This window comes from Garra rufa, chromosome 9 (genome assembly GCF_049309525.1).
Source record: "Garra rufa chromosome 9, GarRuf1.0, whole genome shotgun sequence".
Taxonomy (NCBI): Eukaryota; Metazoa; Chordata; class Actinopteri; order Cypriniformes; family Cyprinidae; genus Garra; species Garra rufa.
The window spans coordinates 44,563,203-44,586,041 of record NC_133369.1 but is presented as its reverse complement, the minus strand read 5'-3'; the positions used below and the strand labels follow the sequence as shown (position 1 = coordinate 44,586,041).

Sequence of the window (22,839 nt, the reverse complement as noted above, 5' to 3'; positions counted from 1 at the left end):
GTGATCTCACACTGACTGATTAAATCACACTGGAGATTCATTTAGCAAACACGCCTGTAGAAATAGTGCAGTTTCACTAGAAATGTTTCTAACAAAATGCCAAAAGAGAGATCTGCGGCACTATTTTGCTGGTAATTTGTAATAAGTAAGGAATAGTCTTTACATATGGTGACCATAATTGTCATATTACTTCCCATGCATCAATTATCACTAGTTCCCCAGGGTCTTTTGACCCTCTGACCTTTGATCCCACGCTTTGGGTTAATAACAGCCCTCTTTATCTTCAGTTACACAGTAGTAATCTGTTCTTTATCAAACCATCTTCTTTAACTATTCATGTTTACACACGTATTATGTTACGCCATCGATTACAAAATAAACACAGCTTTGATAATCATACACTTTGGGGCCAATACAAAGGATAATTCACCCAAAAATGAAAATTCTGTCATCATTTAAGTTGTTCCAAACCTGTATGAATATCTTTTCAATGTTGAGCACAAAAGAAGATATCCTGACAAATGTTGGTAACCACCAGTTGATGGTAGCCATTGACTTCCAGAGTATTTTTTTCCATTCAGTGGTGGTCAATGGCTACCAGCAACTACACGGTTACATGAATAACTTATTTTGTGCTCAACAAATGAAAGAAGCTAATACAGGTTTGGAACATCTTTAGAGCATGTGCTTAAAATGACAGCTTTTTTACTTTTCAGCTAACTTTAGGATTAATTAAAGAAATCTTAAGTCTGGTTTGCACTGACATGTTCAGCTATCTAAATAGGACCCTTATGCTTAGCTATATTGTTATAAGATATTTATAAATAGTATAGCCTAATGCTAACAGAAAACTTTCTGCATATTTACAATTTTAATAAAACTTGTTTATCCCTATTCTGTTTTTAAGATGAGGACATCCCCAAAAGGAGGTTTTGTCAGGTTTAGCTCACTCCTGGATACAAATTTGTCACCAAAATTCGGTTTAGCAGCTACACACACATTAATACCGTTAATAATCGTACTCACTTCAGTCGCCTCTCAACAGAAACAGCGGTCCGTGATGATGGATGTCGCTCGTCAGGCTCTTCTCCGGTTCCCTCCGTTGGTTTTTAATGCTCCGTTAGTGGATTCACGGTTCGGCCAGACTGTTTACCACCCGCATCTCTCCTCCCCAAACCAAAAAAGCTTACTACTTGGTAAAAATCGGTTTAAGGGAGAAAGTAGCTCCACAAAGCAACAGCTGTAATGAGTTTGAATGGTATTTCCTGATTGTGGGATATGACAGCCGATTCAGAGAGCGTTTCTTCCGCTTGGCTCCGGTGATGAGCGCACGGGAGTGGGACATGCGTCGGTAAGTCACGCAGGATGGTAAAGAGAGAAAAGAGAGAGAGGGGAATAACGGAACGGGCGGGGCTTAAACATCGTGACGCTCCAGCCCATGAGAGAGAGAGAGAGAGAGAGAGAGACAGAGAGAGAGAGAGATCACACTCTCCCAGACTCTTTCATAATGGAAAGCTGTGTAGATATGACATACTTCATAGTTCAAAAAAACATATTTTGACCGTCACATATCTGTACTTAAGAATTATCAATGTTCCCTGCATTTTCTGAACATTAATTTATAAAAAGTACAAAACATTTAAAGAAATAGTATTCACACAAATATCAAATCATTGTTTTGGTGGCTAATCTTGCCCTTAAAACACAACTGATCGTACAAACGGTTAGTCCCGCCCAGGCTCACGCTATTGGTTGAGATTTTTCCATTGGCCCGCCTGTTCAAATGTTGGCCAATGAACAAACGTATTCTTTTGTGATCTTAGCAGAGCTCCTCCCCTTGGCGGAGACTCTGAGGTAGGAAAAAGTGGCGGCTATTTGTAAATTTAAAGCAGTAGTTCACTTTCAGAACAAGAATGTACAGATAATGTACTCACCCCCTTGTCATCCAAGATGTTCATGTCTTTCTTTATTCAGTTGTAAAAGAAATGGTGTTTTTTTGTGGAAAACATTTCAGAATTTCTCTCCATATAATGGACTTCTATGGTGCCCACGAGTTTGAACTTCCAAAATGCAGTTTAAAAGCAGCTTCAAAGGGCTCTAAATGATCACAGCCGAGGAAGAAGGGTCTTATCTAGCCAAATGATCGGTTATTTTATAAAAAACATTTACAACTTATATACCTTTTAATCTCATACCCTTATTTTGCAGAGCTAGACAAGACGAGCATTTGAGGTTTAAAAGTATATAAACTGTATTTTTTTTTTTTTTTAAATAACCCATCGTTTTGCTAGATAAGACCCTTCTTTATTCGGCTGTGATCGTTTAGAGCCCTTCGAAGCTGCATTTTGGAAGTTTAATCTCGGGGGCACCATAGAAGTCCATTATATGGAGAGAAATCCTGAAAAAAAAAATATAGCCTAGTTTACTTATGACTGAAGAAAGAAAGACATGAACATCTTGGATGACAAGGGGGTGAGTACATTATCTGTACATTTTTGTTCTGAAAGTGAACTACTCCTTCAGTTCTGGGCTTGTTAGCATCCAGCTGTTTTTAGCTGTACAAAACAAAAAGTGGTGTGTCTTACAATGTTATTTCAATGTATTATCTTAATAACACCTGCTAACCCGCCAAATGCAGATAAAAATTAGCTGTGGCAAATCACTAGCCAATCTGGCGGGTTACTTTTTTCAAGTTATGTTCGCTCATTCATTTCTTGGGGAGTTCATGCAAGCCAAATCTGCGCAAATACTGAACTCATGAGACATTGTGACATTATCGAGTATATTGCAAAAACCAAACAAAACACATCTACAGAGTGCGCAACTACATGATAAAGTCTGCATGATTAATATGCATTAAGAATGATAACATAAATCAAGATAAAGGGGCAGAAAATGTATATATTTATATCATTTAATATATAGTTAATCAATATCACACAAAGAGTGCCATCTTTTCCTAAAAATCAGCATGGTTATGGCTATGCGATATTGATTTTATAACTGTTCAATAAACAATAACTTAATATCAAGAGACTTACATTTTAGACACCATACTGGCTGTTTTTGCTTTATTTGGGCAACAAAAATCACAGCCACAGCACTGTTTAGCATCTCTGAGCAGACAGTGTTTCGGTCCTGAATGCATCAACTGTTTAAATGATTCGGTTCAATTGCAGTGACTCATTAACAGTGACTTGCTGCCACCTACTGGTGGTTTTAATTTCACATTTAAATGATCGTTTTATTTTTTTAATAATTTCAAATATCAGTATTTAACACTTCATGTTTAAAATACAATATTTATGCATTTGTAACTGCAGGTTAAAGCAATTCATGTCTCTCTAAGCTGCATTAACATGTGTAAACACTTCATATGCAACTTATGCAAAGATGAATTTTGTTGATACTGATTTCATTTGTTTAGTAACAGCCTACATGTATTATTATTCTAATTGACTGATTAAATGTAAGAATTTGACTCAAAAGATGATGAAAAAAAGTAGTCAGCTGTCCATGTTAGTCTTTAAAATATCAGCACAATAACACACTTAGCAAAAAAAAAGTATTTGATGTGTGATTGTCACCGGAGGAAGCGTCTGAAGTTAAAAACATCTTGATGATAAATTTGTTTCTTACAAATACACAGCTTTTGTCTTTCAAGATCTTAATTGATGGACTGGAGTGGTGCGATTACTTTCTAACAGCTGTTTGGACTCTCATTCTGACGGCACCCATTCCCTGTAGTGGATCCGTTGGTGAGCAAATGATGGAATGACACATGCTTTGTCTCTGATGCACACAGACCTCGATCCTAGCACATTAACACATAAAACATGACATGACATGACTTTTTTTAATACCTTTATTTTATTTAAATTAGAAACAAAAGTTTGGTCAAAAAAGTTAAGACATAAATATCATCATTGTAATTTATATTTCAATAAGTTACAAAGTTGTACAATTGCTTTACTGTAGTTCTCTACAAAACATGAAAACCAAGAGACCACATCCCAAAACATGTTTTTCAAATATGAATAAATAGATAAATAAAAAGATAAAATATTAAAACTTGCCCAGAAGTTCCTGAGTCCCCTTACATCACATTTATAATGAAAAAGTAGAAATCTTAAGATGTTTTTTTCTTACAATAATAATAATAATAATAATAATAACAATAATACTGTAACTATCATCTTTTGCTTTAATGCAACTATTCTTATTTTCTTTTTTAAATAGTTTATTTTAAGCTTAATTATTTTTTAACCTGATTATGGTCATTTATTGTGGCTGGTCTTTTCTCTTTTCTCTTTTTATTTGTTATTTTTGTACTTTTGTATGAAAAAATGATACTATTTTATACATTTGTAGAGCCAAGAAGGTCCATAGGAAGTAGCATGTTTTTTTTGTTTTTGTTTTTTTCTGTGTGTGTGTGTTAATACCATTGACATCTTTCTGTAACTATGTGCTTGTGAGTTTGAATGCATGTGATTTATGTACATGATCTTATATTTGTCCTTTGCACACACACACACACACACACACACACACACACACACACACACACACACACACACACACACACACACGTGAGTTTGCAAGATTACATCTCACGTTAACAATTCAGCCGTGCAGCTCAGCGTCTGGAGTCTGTCTGCTGCGTGAATGCTGCAATAATCTCCATCCTATGACAGACAGAAAGAAAGAGACTGATTACATTACACTGCACTCTAAAAAGTGCTGGGTTATTTTTGTAAACACATTGCTGGGTTAATTGTGCTGGGTCAAAATGTTGGGTTGTTTGAGGCACTGTAAACACACAGTTGGGTTGATCATGCTGGGTCTAATGGACTATAAGGGGTTCTTTCACTATGAACACCTGGGTTGGGTTATTTTGACCCAACCGGTTTGTTTATTTTTTTCACTTCATCGAACATTCTGGATTCTTCACTCGTCTCCTCGCCAGGCGGTCACGCACCTCGCAGCAAGCAGGATTATAAGGTAAATTAATATGATTATATCATTATTTACCTTTATTTTTAATAAGTTGTGTTTTAGAGCACACTGATTTCACTGTTTAATGCAATATTTGATATGTCGCTGTGCGGGGTTGGCATTTTATTCCGTGAATGACGAACGTTGTAACTTAAGCAGCCTAGCCCTAGCGATGTACTTTTTTGCCTCAACAATCGCTTTATTGTTATATAAAGTGTGTGTGTGTGTGTGTGTGTGTGTGTGTGTGTGTGTGTGTGTGTGTGTGTGTGTGTAGTGTTATTTGTATAACTTACAGTATACACATGGCCTTTATTTTAACGCCTTATGGAAAGAGTAGGTCAGAAATACGGGGGTAAGTTCCTTTACTGTCTGCATACTGTATGGCTTTGTAATGTTTTGTCAAAATTAGATAATTCCATACAAAAATTTATCTTTTAAGGGCATATTTTTTCAAGTAAATGTCTGCGACGTGCCGAATCCAACGATAGATCCATATGTTTTATGTTGAGCATTTTCGCGCTTTTTTCCTTGAGGTAACTTATCTGCATTAGCTAAAACGCTATGTCCCTTACTTTAATAATGTTAAACCACAATATGACTGGTATGTACTATTGTTTATTACTTAAATGTAATGTTGTCTTAGCTACAGTATGTAAAGTTAGACTTAATCTCTCGTGGTGTATGCGGACGTTCACATGTCGTGTTTTTTGCGCACTGAAGTTTGTTATTTCAGATGTAGATGCCTATATACGCTCATAATGGAAGCTCGTTTTTCCAGGCACGGGACATGGTTGCTTAGCAACGGCAGACGCCATGTGAGAGCAAGCTGCGTTTTGGAAAGAATGAGAAAGCGACGCGTCTTGCGTTTTCACGCGTTTTTAGGCGCGGCATGTGAACGACATTTTAGTGAATGCCTGTGTTGCGTTACAAACTAGGAGACCAGTATAAACCTTAAACTTATTGAACCACATTTGTTTTTCAGATTTTATCAGATTTCACAAGACTTTAGGAAGCTATATCCAGAGGCAGACTTTTTGAAGTGGCTACAGTTGCAGACCTAATTCTTGCGAGTGCTCAGCAAGGGATAAGGTGACATGACTTAAGGTAAGCTTTTTCTTATAATATGTCAATCTATAAAAAACATATGCAACTGTATTTGACACACATCAACTGGTAAATACAATGGTACAGTAACACTTAACTAGTTGCTTATTAGCTTGTATATTGGCTGTCAATTAGTACTTATGAAGCACAAACTGATGCCTTATTCTGCATGAGCATATTCTACATCCCTGAATCTGACCCCATACCTAAACTTAACCTGGAGTAGTTGAATGAGGGTGGGAATTAATTTGCATTATTTAAAGGAATGAAGAAATCTTCATATGAAAGTGTTTCAGTTTGTTGTTTTGATTATAAAATATGTCTCACAGTTTGCATATTATTCCTATGGTTTAGATGCTAAAGGGGAAAGTGCTTTCAAAGTCCTGCCCACTCTGGATAAAAGGTCTTCAGACCCACAACCACGGAATCCCGGAGGCCATTCATTGACGTACAACCTGTAAGTTTTGTTTTACGTTTTCTGCTCTAATAAGGGTGTATATATATATATAAACACAGTGGTGGCCAAAATTATTATAACATTAGTATTTTCACCAGCTAAAAAAATATTTTAAGTCAGTGTTTGTTATCTTTTGCTGTAGTGTGTCAGTAAGAAATATCAGTTTACATTTCCAAACATTCATTTTGCCTTTAATAGTGTATCCAGTGAGGTTTTTGTTTGCACAACAGCCAATCCTCCACACAGAGATCTGATCTCATCATCATCCAGTCTGTCTGGAATGACATGAAGAAACAGAACAAACTGAGACAGACTAAATCCAGAAGAACTGTGACAACGTCTCCAAGATGCTTCAAGAGACCTACCTGCAAAGCTACCTGAAAAACTATGTGCAAGTGCACCTACTGTAGGGCAAAAGCTGCTTTAAACGCAAAAGGATGGTCAAACCAAATGTTGATTTAATTTAGTTAATCAAGGTTAACTGATAAAGAACATTTATTTATGACATTATTTTTGACAGCATCATTTTATGACATTTTTAGACAAGTGCTTAACTCTTAACAGTACTGTAGCTTTGCAGGCAGGTCTCTTGGAGCATCTTGGAGACGCTGTCACAGTTCTTCTGGATGATGATGAGATCAGATCCTGTGTGGACCACTGGCTGTTGTGCAAACAAAAATGTCACTGGATTATCACAATTAATGGCAAAATGAATGGAAATGTAAACCGATATTTCCTACTGACACACTACAGCAAAAGAGAAATCACTGACTTAAAGCCTTATTTAGCTGGTGAAAATACTAGTGTTCTAATAATTTTGACCACAACTGTATGAAAAGTTGAGAAGCAAAATGAGCATTTATTTCATGCCTCTATGTTTATGTTCATAAAATACACTTAACTTAAAATGTTAGTTATGTTGCAAGACTAAATGCCGTATAATTAACAGGTGGGGACCAACATGGTGGATTTGAGCCTTGGGATGAGACAACGACATTTCTAGACCATCGCCATTGTTCCAGGCCATGCCATTGAAGCGGACTTGTTGCCTGGGAATTTCTCCAGCTTGCAGTATATCATATTGATGGACATAAGTCTTCATGTGTGAAGTTTTTGAGGGCAAAAGGTTTTTTTCTTGGCCACTTGTAACATGTTTTAAATTGTAAGAATTGTCTGGTGGACTCTTTGTTTGGCTAAGTTTTAATGGCATAATGTTTGGAATGATTCTAATTTGGTAATAATTCATTTTTGAGTGTTCTGCTGCTGCAATGTTGACATAAAGAATATGAATATAGTGTGCCTTGTTTACAGTTTTGTGTTTAAAAGAAACTGATCTACTAAAACCGTTATTTGTGTCTGTAGGGTTGGACAAAATGTGTGACAGCTGCACCTATTTGAAAACTGTATTAAAAAGAAATATGAAAACTCATTAAATTGACATTTACAGATGCATTTTTTTGTGTTGTGTAACTGTATTACAGAAAAACAATAATAATTTTACATTCTTTTGTGATTTATATATTATTATTGGTAAATATAAAGGTAGCAAGGCAATTAGACAACAAATAACCCAATATTTAGGTAGTTTTTAACCCAGCAACACAGTTAATCTGACCCACTGGTTGGGTCAAATAAACAACCCAGCATTTTGGGTCAAATGATTTAACCCAGCATTTGGGTCAAAACAACCCAACGCGTGTTCTGTCCCATAGTTACCCAGCAGCTGGGTTATGGTTGGGTTATTTTTTAACCCAGCACTTTTTAGAGTGTGATGTTTATCCTGTTCAACTCTCTGCTTTGGATCACAGGCAAAAAGCAGCCGGTCAAAGATAGTGATTCAGCTTTCAGGTTCATGTCTGTTCCTTCAGGTTCCTCGGTGTGAATGAAAACATTGTCATTTCATCATGACCCACTCATCTCGCTCATGTTAGATGACCTACCGGTGTACTGACTCTCTTCCCAGTCGAGTCATTCCTGTGATGGCTCTTATTACGAATCAGATTCAAAGCATTTTGGTTTGAATCATTGCAATGATTCATTCACTGAATGAACTAAGAACTCATTGAATTACTGAATGCCATTTGTCACTATGTTGTCAAATCACTTCTGTGACAAAATATATATTAGACATGCTGTTTTTGGAAAGAAACATCTCTATAAATGCACCAGATGCATTAATTGCAAGTCTTACAGTGAAGTGTGTAATTTTGTCACCAAATGCAAGTACAAAAATAATGACTGTTTTCTAAAGATTCTGCCATAGGTCAGATAAAAAAAATCACATTAAAAAAAAATAAAAAAATAAAACATCACAGTACTGGTGAAGGAGAGACATTGCAGGTGAATACAGTAAAACACTAACTACTAGTTATTACCTTATTTACCCAGTTGATTGATTACATTGATAATTGCAAACATTTTTTGTATTGCAAGTTTTCTAAAATCTTAGGTTTAAATATGTAAATGAGCCATTATTTAATGAAATATGCACTAATTTGCATTTCTACTACAAAAATCTAAACACTGGATGAAGTCAGTTTCAAAATTCTTGTTTATTTATTTTTTACAGAGGGGATTTTGGGTATTGTCACTCCATAATTCAGAAAAAAAACTTATTATTATTTTTTTTTTTCATTTTGGGGGAATAAAATGAGGTCAAAATCAAGCAAATGATATATGAACAAATGCCTCTGTAAAAACCTTCAGGATATAGACAGAAAAAAAAAGTAAAGTTTGGTGTGTGTAAGTGCTACTGAAGTGGAGATTTGTGGCTCAGTGTAGGAGAAAAAACTCATTTTGAGAAAATGCCTTTAAAAATATGCATTGTAATTGAAATCTATTGACACAAATAGATAAAGTGCTATAAAAAAACACTTAACAGTGTCTTTTGGGTGTTTTCTTTCCACTAGTCTGAAAAAACACTATGAAAAAAAAAATCTCAATTTTGAAAGGTGCATGAAAAAAAAGTGCAGTGTCTCCCGTTAAATAATGCTCAAACCAATAGATCGATCATTTACATAGATGCAGGATTAATCTGGGATAAGAGGGGGAAGTTTTAACATTGATCAAATTACACACTTCAGCACTGAGGAGAGCCAAACCTGACCTAAAACCTTAGGAAATATACTCACAACCTGTCAAACACCGGAGTTGCTGCATATATGCCATCAGATGTGCTTTTATACACACAAACACATTCAATCTGTCCATGCAGGTCACAGTGAAGCTCAAGACTGCTGTATGTGTGCTCTGCACTGCAAAAATGCTTTTCTTACTTAGATTTTTGTCTTGTTTAAAGCCAAAATATGTTACTATTCCTAAATCAAGAAGGATTTTCTAGATGAGTAAAAATTATTGACTTGTTTTCAGAAAAAAAAAACGTAAAAATTAAGTGTTTTTGCTTGAAAAAAGCTAAATAATCTGCCAGTGGGGTAAGAAAAATAATCTTGTTTTCTGGTTTACCCCATTGGCAGATTATTTTGCTTGTTCTAAGCCAAAACCCACTTAATTTTGACTTGTTTTTTCTGAAAACAAGACATTTTTGACTTAGAAAATCCTTCTTGATTTAAGAATTTGTAGATATTTTGGCGAAAATACGAAAATAGTTTTTTGCAGTGTGGAGATCATGTAGTGCAATAATTGCAATGTTGTGGTGATGATTAAATGTGTTTAAAGTGTATGTGTGCATTTGGATCTATTTATGAGCGTTTCTCATTGCAGCCAACATGCATCACTCTCCAGTTTAAGTTGTGACAGGAATTCTGGGTACACTGTCAGAAAAAAGGGTACGGTTGGGGTCCATTTGTGACACTTAGGGTACAAATGGTGAAGTTGTACCCTCAATGGTTCATAGTTGCACCTTAGAGTACTCATATGTACCATTTAGGGGTAAAAAAGGTACAGATATGTTTCCAACTGCCAGAGGGTCCACGTTTGTACCATTTAATCCCCAAAGAAAGGTACAATCACTTTTGTGACCAAAGAAGTAAGCCAAAGTGTATGAAATAGTCACCCAAAATTAAACATAGCAAGATAATCATGTTCATTAGTTGTTAGTTATTTGGAAGAGATGCACAAAATAACCAAATATGTTCAAGAGCCTTCATCTTTCTGACCAGTTCTGAACAGTACACACGCAAATTACATTTTAGTGTTTATGCAGAACATCAAGATAATAACTTTTAAACGTAAAGCATTTGTATTAAAGTAGGTCTGCATTTTTAATTGTAATTTTAAACTGATATAAGAGCTGTTTTAAGTTTTGTTTTTAATGCAGAGTTAAACAAATACACATACTAATAGTAATTAGCAAAAGCACAATGTAGTATACAAAACTATTTAACGTTTATTAAACATTATATGGTGTACTACTTTGCCTCAGTTCAAATACATATTTTCGAAGCCAGCCTTTTCGTGTCATCCAATGGGATTGTAGCCCGCGCTGTGCATTTTGAAAATGAGATTGTGCATGACGGTTATTCTGGACATCATTCATTTCTGACGCTGTCGACGGAGACACGGAGGATCTTATTCAAAAACGGAAAGAAGCTGCCTGGAATACATGTCACTGAAGACGAAGCACAGAAATTTAGAGGTAAGTTTAATTTTAAGTACTGTGAAAATCTGTTGGTTCCCTTTCGATTTTTGTTAACTTGACATTGCGTCTGTAGCCAGGCCTAACGTTATCTGATGCGTGAGGAAAACCTTTCCTCGAAAACTGACCTGACAAAACCAACGCATTGCCATTACATTTTAAGCTTATTGTTATTATTACAATTATTTTTTATCATTTAGCCGGAAATTAAGATATAATTTTTCGCTTAACTCATACTCCACCTAGAGATGGCATGAGACGCTGACAAAACAGCGGTGAAACGGCCATAGAAACAGCTCAGGTCTATCGCGTTTGTGTACCATAGATTTATAAATTCAGTTTACCAAAATGTTCTTACTACTCTAATCTTAACGTTACGTTAACGTTAACTTACCCGTGTTTCCTTCCGGACACGAGCGAACGCCTTTTATTTTAACGCCTCTCCTAGTCTTTCTGGAATTATATACCTTACGATTATTATCCATGTTGATTTATATCAGTTTTGTTTGGTACATATTTAACTAACGTTATAAACGTAAATCCAGGAGAGTCCTAATTATTTGTTATGTCGTATTGAGGCGTCTGTATCGAGCCCTTCCAAGGACAGCAAGTAAAATTGGTTTAAGTTACCATTATTTATCAAAACTCGTGAAATACGTTTCTAGTCTGTGAGATGCAGATTTAAATAATTTGGCTTTTAATAATACACTCTCAGTTAAAAAAAGTATAGTTCTCTGTTAGTTTAAGTGTACATTTTGGTACCTTTTAGCTTTTGTACCTTAGGGTACTGTTCCAGTGACAGTATTGTACCTTTTTCTGGAAGTGTATAAGTACTAACTTATTCTGTATTTTTCTAAATTAAAGCAATGTTTTTATACTGATGAATGTCCATTGAAAAAAAGAGATTTTATTGTTGCTGTTAAAACCTCAAGCTCACACCGACTATATGCATTTTTTTCCTTTTAGAAAATAAGGTGGATTTAACAAATTTGTACAACAGATGGAGGTGGTAACAGTAACACTAGTACCAGTGCCAGCAGAAGCCTATCAAAAAACTTCAACTACAGAAATGTAAGTATAACACTGAGTTTTGTGTATTATATTTGTCCTATGTTTAACGGTTAACCGTATTGATTTTTTTAATGCCTGATGCCAATATTTTAAAAAGCAGGGTGGCCAGTCAGCACACACAAGGAAAGTTGGGAGAGTTAGAGTTAGTTTCATCAAAATTATTTTAAATTGTGTTCCGAAGATGAAGTCTTACTGGTTTGGAATGACATGAAGGTGAATAATTAATGACCAAACTAAACTTTTTGGCTGAATTAATGCTATAAGAAAGAAAATTTGAAAGACTAATAAGGTATCTTTAATTCTTTTTCTGTTACCGGCTTGAAAACTTCGGGCAAAAACAAGGGATTCTCCCATTTTTAAACTGTCACCGATAGCAATGTAGTAGTAGTAGATTGCTGAAGTCAGTAGATTTTACTCAGTCAAAATACATTTATTACATTTAATATTTTGGCTTTTATCATTATGTTAATAAATATTGAAATTAATTAAAATATTAACAAAATTACAAATTTGAGCCAGGGAAGATAAGAGAGATGAACATCCTCAGGGGTCAGTGATATCACAGATTCTAAATCAGTTATTGGGTTAAAATGAATGTTGAATGTCGATTTAAATAAACAGTATGCTATAATGATAATTTACAGTTAAAACAAATTTGTAGAAACATTGTAATTTTCTAAATCTTCAGGTAAACAAATATTTGTGCATTCAATCTTAGAAATATTTGTATATTACTAAAGGGAAATGGCAATGAAAGAATATTAAAATGTCTGATTTGATTGTTTTGAAGTATTTTTAGTTAATTTAAATGATTAACTTTATCTTTTTGTAAATTTTCAGTTGTGTGATGAAGCTGACATTCATCGCCTGCAGTTTAAGCCGGCACTTCAGGGATGGCTTTACCAGTATTGTGCCCAAGGTGCTTCAGCTTGTTCAAAGAAATGCTCCGTTGGACGAAGTCTACAAGAAGCAAGAGAAAAGATGCTTGCAGAAGATCTAGGTATTTACATAAACATAGTGGTTTTGTGATTATCTATTTATTGATTATCTATTAAGCTTTTTTAAATGATATTTATAAATGATATTTAAATGTTTTTTCTTTGTGTGAAAAAAAATCTTCATGCCTTAAAATTGCTCGAATGTAACTCTACACCTTGATTGGTTACAAGGTAGTTTATGGCAAAATTTTCACATCATTTGTCTTAAAACATTTAAAACAGCACATTGCATTGTTTTACTGATAGATTTTTGATGTTTTCTTTTCTTCTCAGTGTGATGCTGATACTCCATACCCAACCTTACAGTTGGCAGAAACTGACTGGAAAATGGCTTTCTCCAAGAGGGTACAACTTTTCAAAGTGGATGGTGTGGAGTTGTGCAAGGAACTAGGAGTTGAAGAAAGGATCACTACAATGCACAGCCTTCAGTGCTTACTATTGTTTTCAACTTGGCTTGTCCACCCTACATGAAGAATTCACTGACTTTCTGGCAGCATGCCATAGCAAAGATAACTGAGGTGGGTGGCAAGCCCCTTCCAATATCTATCACCCGAATAATTAATATCCTGTGTTAAAATGCCAAATATACTGATACACAAGGGTGAAGATTTCGACATTCAGTGTTTCAAAAGTGATTTAAATCCAATACATTTTAAATGTCAACAGTGTATATATATATAATGTGGCAAGTTTTTTTAATACCAGTGTTGTATGATTCACAGTTCCATGCATACGCAGTAAAAGTTGACTTTGAATGAAGTGTTATAAAACCAGGGCAAGAGATGGACTTTCAGGCCCTTGCCGTGTACTCTGCTTATGATAAATAAGTAGTTTGTGATCCTCAAGAATGTTTAAAAAGTTCCAATTAGTACTGTGTATTAGTGTAGTACTGCGTTTGGTAAAAATGGGTTTGTGATAAAAAGAATTTACGCATATAAAGTTACAATTGATGAAATGTGTACTGTTGGAAAAGGGTTGTTTTTGATTCTTAATGTTTAAAACATTTTTTAGAAAATGTAGAATGCAGTAGAAAATTTTACTTAATGGGATGTATTGATTATGAAAAATTTAATATTAAGCTTAATATTCTTGATATTTGCAATTTTATAAAATGTTTTAAAAAAGTTAGAAATAGTATAAACAATTGTTTTTGGAAAAAAGAATTGCTCAATATTTGCATCCTTTTAAGACACATTGAGGTAGAGCTTATTTTGTGATAAAATGTTAGGGTATAATCAATTAATGAAATGTGTACTGTTGGAAAAAATGTTTTGCTTTATAAGAACAGTTTTGAGTATGAAATTTTTATTTATTTTTTTAAGTAAAATTTTGCAATATGCATCCTGTTATGACATTGTGATAGAGCTTAAAACATTCATCCTGTGAAAAATGTGAGAATGTAATGTTTTGAATGTTTAATAAATGTGATAAACAGCATCCTGGCCTTTTTAATGTGTTGTATGTAGTACAGATTTGCCACCATAAGGTACAAAAGGCTTGTCACTGGGGCAGTACCCTTAAAAAAGACAAATTTGTACCTTTTTTAAAAGTACATTATGGTACCATAGCACTAAATGGTACAATTTAGTCAGCAAAGGTACATATTTGCCTTTGTAAGGTACATACTGCAAGGGTACAGATATGTACCCATGTGAAAGGGTACAACGGGTGTACCCTTGAGGGTACTGCCCCAGTGACAAGCCTTTGTACCCCTGAAGGTACAAATTTTGCACATTTTTTCTGACAGTGTACTTGCTGAACTGAACAGCTCTTTTTTGGAGTACAAACACAACGGCTATAAAGATTAGGTTCACCAATCTGATATTTAACATCATCTTTCCCAGAATTCCTGTATTGTTGGCATCTCCTCCATTCAGAACAAGGCAACTATACTTACTGTAACATCACCATCAGATGCTCAGGCAGATCCACAATGAAGAAGGTACTTCAGAAATCAATGTTAAAACATCATTTATTCACCCTCATGTTTTGTTTTATTAAAGAAGAAGTTCGCGTCCAGAATAAAGATTTACAGGTATTGTACTCACCCCATTGTCACCCAAGATCGTAAGGAAATTACGTATTTTGAGGAAAACATTTAAGGAATTATCTCCATATAGTGCACTTCTATGGTGCCTGTGAGTTTGAATGTCTAAAATGCAGTTTCAATGCAGCTTCAAAGGGCTTTAAACGTTCCCAGCCGAGAAGTAAGGGTCTTATCTTGCAAAACCATCTGTCCTTTTCTTTAAAGGGGTCATCGGATGCAAAACTAACTTTGCTGTTTAAACATTAATGTGAGTTGGCAGTTTGTGTACACAACCACTCTACATTGATAAAAATCCAACCAGTGGTATTTTTTCAATCTTTAAAAGTAATATCCCCTTTTTTTAAATCAGCTCATTCTCAGCTACTTGTGGGTGTGACGACACACAGACAGAGGCCCCTCCCACAATAGTTGATTGACATGAGCGCCTTAACCTTAGCCCCGCCCTCACTGAGCTGAAACGGTCTCTAATTGAGCAACTGAGGTGTTCTGTTGTTGGATGTAATAAGGAACATAGCAGTCATCATTTCAACATCTGAGCTGCTGAAGACACAGCACTGCAAAAAATGCTTTTCTTACTTAAGAATTTTTGTCTTGTTTCCAGCCAAAACATCAAAAAATTCTTAAATCAAAAAGGATTTTCTAGACAAGGAAAAAATATTGTCTTGTTTTCAGAAAAAATAAGTTAAAATTAAGTGAGTTTTTGCTTGAAACAAGCAAAATAATCTGCCAATGGGGTAAGAAAAATAATCTAGTTGTCTGCTTGAAATAAGATTATTTTTCTTACCCCATTGGCAGATTATTTTGCTTGTTTTAAGCAAAAACATGCTTAATTTTGACTTCTTTTTTCTGAAAACAGGACAATATTTTTTTCTTGTCTAGAAAATCCTTCTTGATTTAAGAATTTTTAGATATTTTGTCTGGAAACAAGACAAAAAATCTAAGTAAGAAAAGCATTTTTTGCAGTGAGAGAATTAACATTACTTTCATTTTTAAAAGAAAAGCGCCGATTCCGATCTACACATGCATCTATGTTCGTGCAAATTGTTCCTGATGTAGCTTCACCCACAGCAGAAGTGACTATTAGGGTTCTTTATGCATCTTTGCAAACGGCCTTTCTTAATAATGTGCTTGTTGGCAAGTTTTGCCGCTAAACGCGGTTAAATGTGGCTAAAGTAAACATCACATCTCATCATCCCAGGCAGAGAGGGGCGGGGCGAGCACAGCTCATTTGCATTTAAAGGGCCACGCAGTAATATAAGTTGATTTGTTGCAGAGCTGATTTTGACAAGGTAAAAAGGTGTTTTTTTACACTACTATTAAGAATTTTTAACCAAAGTATATTATAGACTTTTCATTAAGACCCTAAAGAATCATATGAACTTGTGGAAAATGGGCATCTGATGACCCCTTTAAAAAAAAAATTTGAAATGTATATACTTTTTAACCCTTAAATGCTAGTCTTGTCTAGCTCCCATCTTATTTTCTCCTCCAACTTCAAAATCGTCCTACATTGCATTTTTACCCTTTTTTTGTTAATGGCATTTGACCTTCTTTGCATGTTCTCTTTTCAAACACTGGTTTGGTACTTCTGCAGCGATGTAGGATGATTTTGAAGTTGGAGGAGAAAATGTGATGGGAGTTTTTCGACATACCCTAACTGTGTTGAACTGGAGTGCACAGAGTACGCATGTGCATAGCAGAGCTAGACAAAACGAGCATTTGAGGTTAAAAAAAAAAAAATATATATATATATATATTTTTGAAAATAACAGATTGTTTTGCTAGATAAGACCCTTATTCCTCAGCTGGGATCATTTAAAGCCCTTTGAAGCTGCATTTAAACTGCATTTTGTTTCAAACTTGGGGGCACAATACATATCCATTATATAAAGAGAAATCCTGAAATGTTTTCCTCAAAAAACATAATTTCTTTACAACTGAAGAAAGAAGGACATGAACATCTTGGATGATAACGAGTACATTAGTACATTATGAGTATATTATCTGTATTTTGTTCTGGAAGTGAACATCTCCTTTAATCTGCCGTGTTTTAATATGAGGGTTAATTTTCAGTCTGTTCTTTGCAAAATGGCTTCAGAAGACTTAAAAAAGCCCACAAGTCACGTTTTTAACTTGTACAGTACATTTAGTTCCATTTGCGTTTATAGGAAAGAGCGGCATGAACATTCCATATCTTCTTTTGTGTTTCATATAGGTCTGGAACAATATGAGGGTGAGTAAATGATGACAGAATCTTTTTTTTTTTTTTTGAGCTGAACTAACATTATAGTCACAGTTGCATTTACCTGTTTACCTGCTCTTATACCATACACATTCTGAATCATTCACCATTACACAGTTAAAAGGTGCATTCATAATTATAAGCACACCATTTACAGCAAAAAATGAAACACTTTATAAACTGCAATCCAGTCTAGTTCATGACCAGAGAGAAAGTAAGAGGGTTACTAATGTGTAATGCATTTCCAATCAAAGTGAAACAAAAAAAAAAAAGATCAATCAAATCTCACAGTAACTGATTAGTGAAATCAAAGTCACAAATGCAATCCATTGTAGCCACTGCAACACTGCATGCAGCTCACCTCACCTTTGCAGAAAAACAAAGAGCAACCCAAACACAGGCAGTCGGCAACTACAACCAAACAGGCCAAACAACTTACTACAACTTCAGAGGGAGTGGATTATCTGTTGCTAGGTAGCCATAGCCACAGGGTCTCCATCATTTATGATTGGCCATTTGGAGCTTGTCATGTGGTTTGTGATTTTCACAGAAAGAATACAAAGAGCAGCATCAATAACCAAGAACTGCATCATATTATTTCTTATTAGGCTTATTTATTTTTAGGTCTGCACGTAACGAAAGTTGTGATAGTCTTTTATTTTTTCTATTGTGACGTATATCCGAGTGGAAGGTAGGGCAGGATTGACCTCTTTGCCAGGAGTTTGATTGACAGGTGATCCGATCAGTCATAATGCGGTTTCCACTATTTTGTTGGACAAACAACACGAGTTAGATTAACATCAGTGGTGTATTGCCATCGTTCCGTGATTAAAACAACATAACTCTAATGTTTATTCATGTTTATTTCATGCTATAACTTGAAGTAAAGAGGATCACAAAATACATCACAGAGCAAAGACGACAGAGAAGAAAGAGCAGGTGACTTTTGGTATTAAACAAAATGTCATCTTTCAGATTTTGTCAGTTTTTAAAGAAATTCAAACAATTTATATTAAGGATGCACCGAAATGAAAATTCTTGGCCGAAGCTGAACAAAATTAAACACTGAGCCGAAGGCCGATTACTGAACATGTTTTTTACTGTTTTTTCCCCCATGTATTTTGCCAATTTTTTCACCATTGCATAAATTAAATAGCCAAAATGTGCTTTTTACACTTTTGTCTTGCTTTTCAAAAAATCAACAAAAAAAATCAATTACAAAACAACAATTAAAAATTTTTTACTAAACACTGAACATTTTTAACATTCTAGTAGACTCTATAGCCTACCAACAACGCACAATTTAGCTTAAAATTAATAAGTTAGTAAAATACTATTCTTTGGCCATTTTTAAGACCCCCTTCTTGAATCAGGCATGTGTTTTTAATGTACAAATAAATGCAGCCTTGCTGAGCAAAGGAGAATGTTAGAATAAATGTATTAATATAGCTGTTATAATGATTGTTATCATTATTTTTGGCTTACTTTTTTATTTTATTTTACAGATCAACAGTAAAATGACAATACTAACATTAATGAATGCTGACTTTTATTTTGGGGTAAACCTACAAATACTACTGTTTGCTGCAGCAGCAGATTTGTGAATGATCGTCATCTTTGGGCTGCTGCAGCGCTGTCAGAATAAATACAATTGGTGTATGGTGTATTAGACAACAGAACATTCTGTAGATTATTTACTAAAGCGATTTTGTGATCTCAGTCATCATACAGTAACCAGCTACAACCAGCCCTTTCTCTTCTCATGGAGTTTGTTCGCTGTCGGTGCTTATATTGATTTTTGCGTCTTGACAGTTTTAAGCGCTTCCACACTGACCACATTTGCTGCATTAGAGCGCGCCTCTATTTGATTGCGTCACATCATCGTTCGGTATAATTTATTCTGCCTTTTCACTTATTTAGCTGAACACCGAAAGAGTTTTTTGCTATTTTCGGCCAAATAATTTCGGTTGCCGAACATTCGGTTCATCCCTAATAAATATAGCATTTGGGGCTCTTTAAAGTGACAGATCACTGTAGTGACCCAAATTCTACCAGTTCAAGTGTGAATCAATCTCTTTCTGCCCGTTATTGCATGAAATACACATGAACGAACATCAGATGGTGTGTTGTCTAAACCATGGAAACACATCAATACACCATTTTCAAGTTCGACTCTACTGACGTTAATCTATTAACTTTCTTGTCTGGTTTGTTTGTCAAACAAAACGGAAGATTCAGTGTTATGATTGGTCAGATCACCTGTCAGTCAAACTCCCTGTGAAGCTTACTAAAAGACTGGTCATTGGACAGTCAGCATTGTACAACCCTTGTCAGGTTTTACGTCATAAAGAGATTTCATTGAGAGGGGGAGGAGAGGTTATTGTTTTTAATTAAAGATTACAAGTGCAACATATATGTATATTTTAAAAAGGCTTTTCATATTTTGCAATATTTACAAAGTTTTTTGTACTTATCATTTCTTTTTCTTGTGTCCTTCATTATATGTGTGTTTAGCATCCTTATTCAGGCAAATCCCTGCAGAATTGTCATGTTTGTCATCTCTCACCTCTCTGTGTCTCAGTAGGGTCTGTTGGCATCTTTGGGCCTTTTGAGCTGCACTTTGAGTCTCTTCATGCCGATCTGAAACCCGTTCATGGCCTGGATGGCCGTCTGAGCGCTCGCTGGGTTATCGAAGCTCACAAAGCCTGAGAGAGAGAAAAAAAGACAAGGAGACAAATGTTCAGTGTCCATACAGAACTCACCACTGTGTTGGACGTGTTTACCAAAGTGTTGCCATGCAGTTGCTGAAGTGAGATTAATTGGTAAGCATTCCTATGTGATTGTAATTGTGGTTTCTAGGTAGTTGCTACCTTTAGTTCAACTGCTAAAGCATGACAATAGTAATGGCAGGACCGTAGATTCACAAGCTGTCTTGTGCACAGAGTTAGTGCTCATTCTCACCGAAACACTTGCTTTGATTGGTGGCCCGATCGACAAAGACTTTTGCAGAAATGACGTTACCGAACGGCAGGAACATCTGCAGCATTTCGGAGTCAGTGAACTCTTGAGGCAAATGGTAAATGAAGATGTTACACCCCTCAGGACCTGTGGCACAAACACACACACAAATTAGACTCAACATCAGATTTATAGACAGATATCATCATAATAAGAAACTCGTATGCAAACATTCAGGAACATGTGCATTTAGAAATAAACTGAGCATGTTTGATCCATTTAGCGTACTCAAATCAACACGACTTGCCTAAAATAAAATAAATAGACATAAAACATGATGCATTTCACAATATTAATTTAAACATTTTAGACAATAATCTAAAGATAGATGCATATCCACTAATTTGTGCGGAGAGTGGAAGCTAAAGCGCGCTTTGCAGGACAGGGAAGCACCAGCACGATCACTTGCATTTTTTTCTTAATAACAGTGGAAACCTAAAATACGCCATCATTTTTGCTCAAAAAGGTAAGAGTAATACATCATTTGGAACTGCAAAAGGTCTACTTTTATTTGTGTGCACTCACAATATCAACAAAACTTTATGCTTTTGCTTATGCTTTTGTAAAATAGCTAAAGAAGTCTCTGTCTTGAGGAGGAGTGCTTCCCAAAAATAATATGACACTCAGTGAATATTTACCTCACAGACAGGATAAATATATATATAGAATGATTTAAATTACTACTTTAAAACAAAATTGGAATAAAATTATGTTATATTGCGTAAAGTTAATGTTAAAATTCCACAAGTCCGTGGCATCCAACCTGGCTTTACATTTAACATGAAAAACAGCAATAAAACATAGCCTTCAACTCAGTTAACTGGCTGATTTATGAGAAAAAAAAAAACATGTTGGCAAAGTTAGAGGCTTGTTGGCTTTTCTGAGGTAGGCTAAATGTATTGTTACTATTATTTTGACTTAATCACAAGATGTTTTATTGACTTATTTTTAAAAACCTTTTATAGTTCTCACTACGAATTAAAGAGCGTAAAAACATTTATTGTAATTTGTTTGTATTTTATCATAGCATTGACAAAATTTATAGGCTGAGACTAGTGCTACAAATAATGAAACAGCCTGTGAATACTCACAACATTTGACTCTAATATGTAAAAAAAAAAAAAAAAAAAATTTTTTAAACTGACTTCATCCAGTCTTTAGAAATTTTTGTACAAGAAATGCATGCAACTTCATGCATATGTCATTAAATAATTCCTCACTTGCATATTTAAACCTAACATTTTAGAAAACTTGTAATACAAAAAATGTTTGCAATTATCAATGTAATCAATCAACTGGGTAAGTAAGGTGATAACTATTAGTTTTTTTTACCCTATTTACCTGCAGTGTCTCACCTTAAAGGTTTAAAACATTACATTCAGTTTATACTATTATTCCCTAAAAGTACTTTTTTTTTAAAAAGTATGCTTTTTCATGAGGGTGCAGACTAACTTTTGAGGAAGTACACAAAATGTCCTTATTTTGAACAGGAAATGACATCACCTTCTCTCTGTTGCTGTGGTTGTTGTTGAGCAACCAGGGTGGGTTGCTGTATATACGGCTGGCTGACCAATCCATATGCAGTCGGGTAGGCTGCTGTGAAACAGAGAGTTTGACAAAGGTTGATAAAGCAAGATAACAATTGATTTGATGCAAAATATCATCTATGAGAGATGCAGTGGCTCACCTGTATAGTGCTGCATGCCTGCGTACGCCTGCTGGAGCGGATCTAACACCGCCGCCACTGGACTCTGAGCTGGAGAAACCATCAAGAGAAAGCTTTTAGCATTTTCTGAATAAATGTGAGTGGTTTTGTGCATGCTAAACTCACTGCTATGATTCTAGGGGATTGTGGGCAATCTCACATTCATTCATTTAACTCACCTTGATATGGATGAACACCATTGGTGTAGATTTCTGAGGCGGGCTGTCCGTTGGTGGGACTATAGCCGTTCACTCCTATTGGTGGAGGCAGAGCCGAGATGGGAGTGGCTGCAATAGTGGGCGGAGTGTTCGCACCTGTAGCCAATCACAGAGCAGCACAGAGTTTAGCTTGATGAGTAAAATAATAATAAACACTGAGCTGTTTATAAAGCCCCAAACTGTAATGAATGTGTACTTCAAACGTCAAAAGTATATATTTTTAAAAGCTATTTGCAGATAATATAATATTAATGAAATAAAATAAAACTTGAATTAAAGGGATGAGTATATTTGTGATATAAGTAGCACGGGTATATTTGTAGCAATAGCCCAGAATACATTGTATGGGTCAAAATTATCGATTTGTAAACTTCCTGCTATAAATATATC

The 22,839-nt window shown here is 35.1% G+C and overlaps 2 protein-coding genes and 2 long non-coding RNA genes across 4 annotated transcripts in view; 2 read left to right on the top strand and 2 right to left on the bottom strand.

Annotated features, from left to right (window-relative positions):
- Positions 1–1,344, bottom strand: part of cers2b (ceramide synthase 2b) — a 35,298-nt gene extending 33,954 nt beyond the window's left edge. The window contains exon 1 of the mRNA XM_073846813.1: positions 1,027–1,344. The gene's annotated coding sequence lies outside the window, so the exon portion shown is untranslated. The remainder of the gene's footprint in view (positions 1–1,026) is intronic.
- A 2,513-nt stretch (positions 1,345–3,857) lies between these two features.
- The window catches only part of celf3b (cugbp, Elav-like family member 3b), a 61,260-nt gene continuing 42,278 nt past the window's right edge, over positions 3,858–22,839 (bottom strand). Inside the window, exons 9-14 of the mRNA XM_073847137.1 lie at positions 22,411–22,545; positions 22,214–22,282; positions 22,030–22,122; positions 20,470–20,613; positions 20,075–20,213; positions 3,858–4,685 (exon numbers count right to left, since the gene is read on the bottom strand). Of these exons, the coding sequence (XP_073703238.1) occupies positions 20,086–20,213; positions 20,470–20,613; positions 22,030–22,122; positions 22,214–22,282; positions 22,411–22,545 (569 nt within the window). The 3' untranslated portion in view covers positions 3,858–4,685; positions 20,075–20,085. The remainder of the gene's footprint in view (positions 4,686–20,074; positions 20,214–20,469; positions 20,614–22,029; positions 22,123–22,213; positions 22,283–22,410; positions 22,546–22,839) is intronic.
- LOC141342643 (uncharacterized) lies at positions 4,679–9,197 on the top strand. Its single transcript, XR_012356693.1, has 3 exons — positions 4,679–6,099; positions 6,454–6,556; positions 7,506–9,197. It is a non-coding gene; the product is annotated as an uncharacterized lncRNA (long non-coding RNA).
- On the top strand, positions 12,264–14,656 carry LOC141343401 (uncharacterized). The gene is made up of 2 exons (XR_012356740.1): positions 12,264–13,221; positions 13,493–14,656. It is a non-coding gene; the product is annotated as an uncharacterized lncRNA (long non-coding RNA).